Source organism: Rhagoletis zephyria, unplaced genomic scaffold, assembly GCF_001687245.7.
Source record: "Rhagoletis zephyria isolate East Lansing unplaced genomic scaffold, Rhagoletis_zephyria_1.1 Rzeph_scaffold_03490, whole genome shotgun sequence".
NCBI classification, from domain to species: domain Eukaryota; kingdom Metazoa; phylum Arthropoda; class Insecta; order Diptera; family Tephritidae; genus Rhagoletis; species Rhagoletis zephyria.
Genome location: NW_016160573.1, coordinates 45,393 through 51,392, shown reverse-complemented (window position 1 = coordinate 51,392; position 6,000 = coordinate 45,393). Strand labels below are relative to the sequence as shown.

Genomic DNA, 6,000 nt, shown 5'->3' with positions numbered 1-6,000 from the left:
GCGCACTCTAATGTGTATAAGCATATATGTAAGTATTCACATGATTTAAGTTAATTGGCAGTAGATGCAAGAGATTGTTTTTTCAGAGTGATTTATTAAGCACTTACTTGCAAATATATATGTTTGTATGTAAGAAAATAATTTCATACACATATTCTAAAAATAATAACTTTTGCAAGCGTACTTTGAGCTGTGCTGGACTGGAGTTTGTAATTTTTCGGTTATATTTTATCTGTGAACATTATATTGAGTGACGAACAATGTAAGTTTGCGAAATAATATTTATATATTTACCTATTTAAGTATGCCTATATGTGTATACATAAATGCATACATATAAGCCCTGTTGCAGAAAACTTTACATGAACGCCCCATTTCCGAATTTGTTTGAATAATGTCCTATCTCAGAATTTGATTGAAGAATGTCCTATCTCAGTTGCCGATTAAAAAAGGCACAATCTTAACACACACATTTTCAATATATTTTCAGACGAGTTAGGACGTTTTTCAACCAAATTCTGAGGTAGGGCGTTATTGAAAAGTTTTCTGAGACGTTTTCGAACCGAGATAGGTCGATATTCCACTCAGCCGTCAGTGCATACTTATCGTAGTACATATTTCAATAACAATTTATTACATATGCATAATTCAATATTCAGTAATTACGACTAATGAACACATTATTGCATTTTTTCTATTTAGCATGGATTCAAATGGCACATTTTCCAGAAATGATGATCAGAACGGTGAGCCTATGGCTAGTTCATCTACTACACCGCCGCAAAATAGCACAACGCGACGCGCGCAACCTTTCGTTATACCAAATGAGGGCACTTATCTAAAACCTGCAGCGAAACAGGCCTACTTCAGTGATGAAAAGGTGCTCATTCCACAAGTAGATGAGGTAAGCATGGAGTCCATTTTTAACCACAACTAGTTTGAATATTTTTTTTTCGAAGTGTATATGGGCAATTTCAATTAGTTGGAACTTTCGCATAACTCGCCAGTTTTTATTCGGACACATAATTTTCGCTAGTTTATTAACAAAAATCAGGTTACATATGTTGTGTAGATTATGTAAAGGCAAAAAAAAGGACCTCCGTACATATATTTGTGAAAATTTTCCAATTTTATTTCTGAATTATATGCATATTTGGCTAAATATGCATATAATTCAGAAATAAAATTGGAAAATTTTCACAAATACAAGTAATTTTTAGCAAAAAAAGCCGACTTCAGTTCTCATATAAAAAAAAATATATATATATCTCATGATCCACTGATCGGATCTTAACCAGATTAGTATGGGACCACCTATGAGAGACTACCTTTCCGATGCAAAAACAATTGGTTGACGTGGTCCAAAGTTATGCGTAAACATACATAAAAAAAAAATATTCCGACGACCTGATAACCTCCTTCTTTTTTGGAAGTCGGTTAAATAGAGTAACTCTCCTATCATTTTTATTTTTAGTTTCATGTTGCAAAATTTGGTGCGTTGATTGCTCATGTTTGAGTTCATAATTAACTGGTAGTATTTGGAGAGGAGAATCGAATTTAGCCCGTTAGAAGTATGTGCTTGTAATAGAAAAGAAGTTATGAAGAGTCAAAGTGGCTACTTTTTTTAAATTCTGACACTCGCGGTTTTTATAGTATACTGTAGCTGGTGCGTACCTAAAACTGTTATCGGACAACTTTTATAGTTTTCTGAAGCATAAAAGGAATCAATCTAGATGTGGTAGGCTTATGTGCTCTCATTAGAAGACAGCTAAAAAAAACAACTTCTTGAAAATGCATATTTTTTTTTATCAGCACAGCATCTGCAATTGGAAAATTTAGCTAAATAAGCCAGAAATACAATAACGTAGTGGCACTGGCAGCAGAAGTTTTTCGAAATCAGCTGTTTTTTAGAAAGTGTGGTTTCCAATGAAGCGACTCACAATACAGCAGTGACAGCTGGCAGTACTGCTCAGTTTAGCCCAGATTCTAAATTCACTGCCACTGCCTTCATCGCAGCAAACTTCGCATGTTNACCGAAATAATGCATGCATGCACAGTTTCGGTTGAAAACCGAAATAATGCATATGAAAAACCCGAAGTAATGCATACATGCACAGTTTCGGTGCCCCTGGTCAATTATATTTACGAAAAGGTATAAATCTTCGTTTATTTGGGAACCAGTATTAACACCGATAATAATGTCAGCATCGAAATTCAATGCAGAATCACTCTTGCCAACAAATGCTGCTTTGGACTGAGTATGGGATTAAGGAGTAAAGTCCTCTCTCGATGTACGAAAGGCACACTCTAAAAGTCACTCATTATGCTCAAACTGGCCCTTGGAGTGTTCGAAAGAAAGATTCTGCAAGAGATTTACGGGCCTTTGCGCGTTGGCGACGGCGAATACCATTGACACTAGAAGGAGCTTTACACTAATATAGACATAGTCTAGCGAATTACCATAGAGCGGCTGTGCTGGCTCGGTCATGTCGTACAAATGGACATAAACGCTTCAGCTCTGAAAATTTTCAACTCGAACCCGCTGATGATAGTATAGGGAGAAGAAGGGAAGTGACGAAGGACTTGGCAAGTGATTGAGCAGTTGGCTAGCTTTATTGGAATCTGTCAAAATCGCTTAGACAGTTACGAAGAAGAACGAGTTTACTCTGAATGCGGACACTTGAGTACTACTGCCTTTCGATATTAGCTGCGTAGTAGCTAAATAAATTATGAAAATAAAAATGTCTTAATTTTTGTTTACTATTTCTATCCAATAAGTGTTTATTCCGTCCAATGCCATATCGAATATTCGTCAGTGTTTCATTTGTGGTTGGGGAGCCAATATTGTTAAATAGAAACCGCAGAACAATTCGATGATTCTGTCAAGTGATGCTTACATTCGTATACCCACACCCCGTGCCATAATTATAACCACACCATATATTGACAAGTTTTAACAATTTATCTGTTTGTTATTTAATTTTAGTTATTTTTTATTAAAAACATAGTTTATTTTTTAACAAAGACCGAATACATCCAAGTTTCAAACTATGTGTAACATTTAGAAAAATTCAGTAAACTTTTGTAAAAATTGATTGCACTTTATTGTATTAAAATTGAGTGGGCTACAAAACTGCATGCTCAGAATCTTTCTAAGAAACCTAATTAAAAAGCTCGACATTTTTACGAAAGTTTGCTGTTTTTCTTAATATTGCACAAATATTGAAACGTTGATTTATTCGGTCTTTGTTAAAGAATAAACTATATTTTTATAAAAAATAACTAAAAATAAATAACAAAAAATTAAGTTGTTAAAACTTGTCAATGTGTAGAGCGCTTATAATTATGACACGGGGTGTATTACATGTATGTTTGTTTATACATATATGATACAATGAGGTGCATGTAATTTGTCCGCATGTTAAGTTCAAAAACTTGAACTTGAGAGTGAAAAGCAACGTGTATTGGGAATTGATATCTATGCAAATACATAGTACATACATATACATATGCACATACAATATTGCCAATACCGCACGTGCATTTATTTCTGTATGTATGTACATTTAAATTTTTTTTTATTGGTTGACACAGTTTCCACAAAGTAATTGAGCATATTAAGGGTTTTACGAAAATCTATAGATTTGAAATATCATTTCAGGCTGAATATGACTCACACTACCACGTAGTACGTACTGGCGTAAGATTGTATGCAATTTATATTTAATTGATATTACTGCAATGCAAACAATACCGCCTAAAGATTTTTATACGTAGAGAAATACTTACAATTGTATATGCACAAATGCATACATGGCCGCTTCCAGCCTAAAAGGTTTTTTATCCATAGAAGAATAGCAGGTTCTACGTTGTTTGCTTGAAGACTACCTAGAATGGTCCTTCCACGATTGCTTCTTGGATCTTTTTTGTAGCTTTTTAAGAGATCTTTGTACTCCTCCCATCAAAACTCATTGTCGGCTGCCTTACACAGCTTGAAGGGCTCACGTACTTCGCGCCTGTGCTGTCGAAGTTCCCGGTTGAACCACAGGGGCTTGGATTTGCGTATAGTACGCACTGGAGGGCATGAAATTTTGTTTGCTTTGCTGAGCGCCGTAGTGATTAACACCACGTTCTTTTCGATTTCTGCGTGCGTGTTGAGTTCTTTTAGATCAATCTTTCTATAGAGATCCCAGTTTGTAATTCTTGGTTTCCTCGGGGTTGTTATTTTGGGATTTGGGGGAAAAGCAATATTAAATTCTATGTATTTATGATCACAGAATGATGGTTAATCTAAAAACGTCCAATTATCTACCCGTATCAGTTTATTTGTTAAAAGTGTTATATCTAGAACGTTCTTTGAGGTGGGTCCAACATATGTTGGCTCAATACCTCGGTTTGTTACCTCTAGACTTATTTGAATAATAAAATTGAGTAGAGACTCACTTCTTTTATTGATGTCCGCGCTCCCCTAAACAGTGTGATGAAAATAAACATTAACATATCACAAATAATTGCTGTCAAAGATCTGCATCACTCTTGAATCGCCCTATATGTATGTATGTATATACAATACAATATAAATGCATAAGGCTCATATATACATATGTACATATTATTATTTTATGTAATTTTTTAATGCATTGCGTATTTTCAATCACTTTTCGTTTTGCATGCACACACAGGCTGGCTTCAGTTTTCGCAAATTATGGGCATTCACTGGTCCTGGGTTTCTCATGTCTATAGCCTATCTCGATCCGGGTAACATAGAATCGGATTTACAAAGTGGCGCCGCAGCAAAATATAAAATCTTATGGGTGCTTTTATGGGCTACAGTGTTGGGTTTGCTGATGCAGCGCTTAGCGGCGAGGTAAGTAAACGAAATTAAATAAAAAAGTATGTTAATTTTATTACTACTAAAGTGTATAGGATTTATTTGTTTGTATTTTATTAATAAACTTAATTTAATATATTTTTAATACTTTTTCATGCACTGCTAAATAGATTGGGTGTTGTGACGGGTCTGCATTTGGCGGAGATGTGCTATCGGCAGTATAGGAAATTTCCCCGTATTATACTATGGATAATGATTGAAATAGCCATTATCGGTTCGGATATGCAGGAAGTGATTGGCACAGCCATAGCCATATATCTGCTGTCGAATAAAATGTAAGTACCCGTTCAAAAAGCATTGTACGATTTGTAAATATTTATTTATACATATTTAGCACTTTATTATTTCCTTTGTTTTTGAAATGACAAACAATGTCTTAATCGCTTTGTGCTGTAGAAAATTCCCCATACACATAGCTCAACTGATTGCAAGTACATACATAAGTGGATAGATTCGTATTTTTACATACAATGTTTCGTTTTTCTTTCTTCCAATTCAGCGTACCGCTATGGGGTGGAGTGTTAATAACAATTGTTGATACGTTTACGTTTTTATTTTTGGATAAATATGGTTTAAGAAAACTGGAATTTCTCTTCGGTTTTCTGATCACTGTGATGGCGGTTACTTTTGGTTATGAGGTAAGTGCAATAACCGTAAGTCGATAGAATCTAACATAAATAATCTGTTTAATTAAACTAACTTATATTTTAGATAATTGCATTAAGCTTGTGTCCATTTTGTTTGATTTTTTATTTATTGGAAAAACGACATACGACTAATTTGCAAGGGTAGAAGTTATAGCTACTATTTCGGAGATCAACCTATTTCCTCACCAAACTTCTTCTGCATGAGGTCCTCTGAAGTTTACACCAATTTTAGACTAAAAACTAAACTAAACATAGTTCTGATATCATTTTCGCGCATGCACGATACCCTTAATTTCTTCAAATGGCCACTCAAATCGCCTCTTCCACAGCTTCTAACTCTTTTGTTCGACCCCCTTGAAACAGTTCATTTCCTAGGCTTGTTAAATCAGTTGAAGCATAATCTTCTCTTGACTCGAAAATCTGTGTAGGAGTTAATATGGGACAGAACTCACAAAAATCCCA

At 34.8% G+C, this 6,000-nt stretch overlaps 1 protein-coding gene across 4 annotated transcripts in view; it reads left to right on the top strand.

Annotated features, from left to right (window-relative positions):
• The first annotated feature begins 205 nt into the window (after positions 1 to 205).
• The window catches only part of Mvl (solute carrier family member malvolio), a 44,491-nt gene continuing 38,696 nt past the window's right edge, over positions 206 to 6,000 (top strand). The window contains exons 1-5 of one of the 4 annotated variants that reach the window (XM_017624076.1): positions 206 to 262; positions 703 to 904; positions 4,683 to 4,867; positions 5,002 to 5,166; positions 5,391 to 5,529. In XM_017624076.1, the coding sequence (XP_017479565.1) occupies positions 704 to 904; positions 4,683 to 4,867; positions 5,002 to 5,166; positions 5,391 to 5,529 (690 nt within the window). In that variant the 5' untranslated portion in view covers positions 206 to 262; position 703. Of the gene's footprint in view, positions 263 to 572; positions 591 to 702; positions 905 to 4,682; positions 4,868 to 5,001; positions 5,167 to 5,390; positions 5,530 to 6,000 lie in introns of those variants that run through there. The other 3 variants (XM_017624079.1, XM_017624078.1, XM_017624077.1) reach the window with 3 other exon arrangements.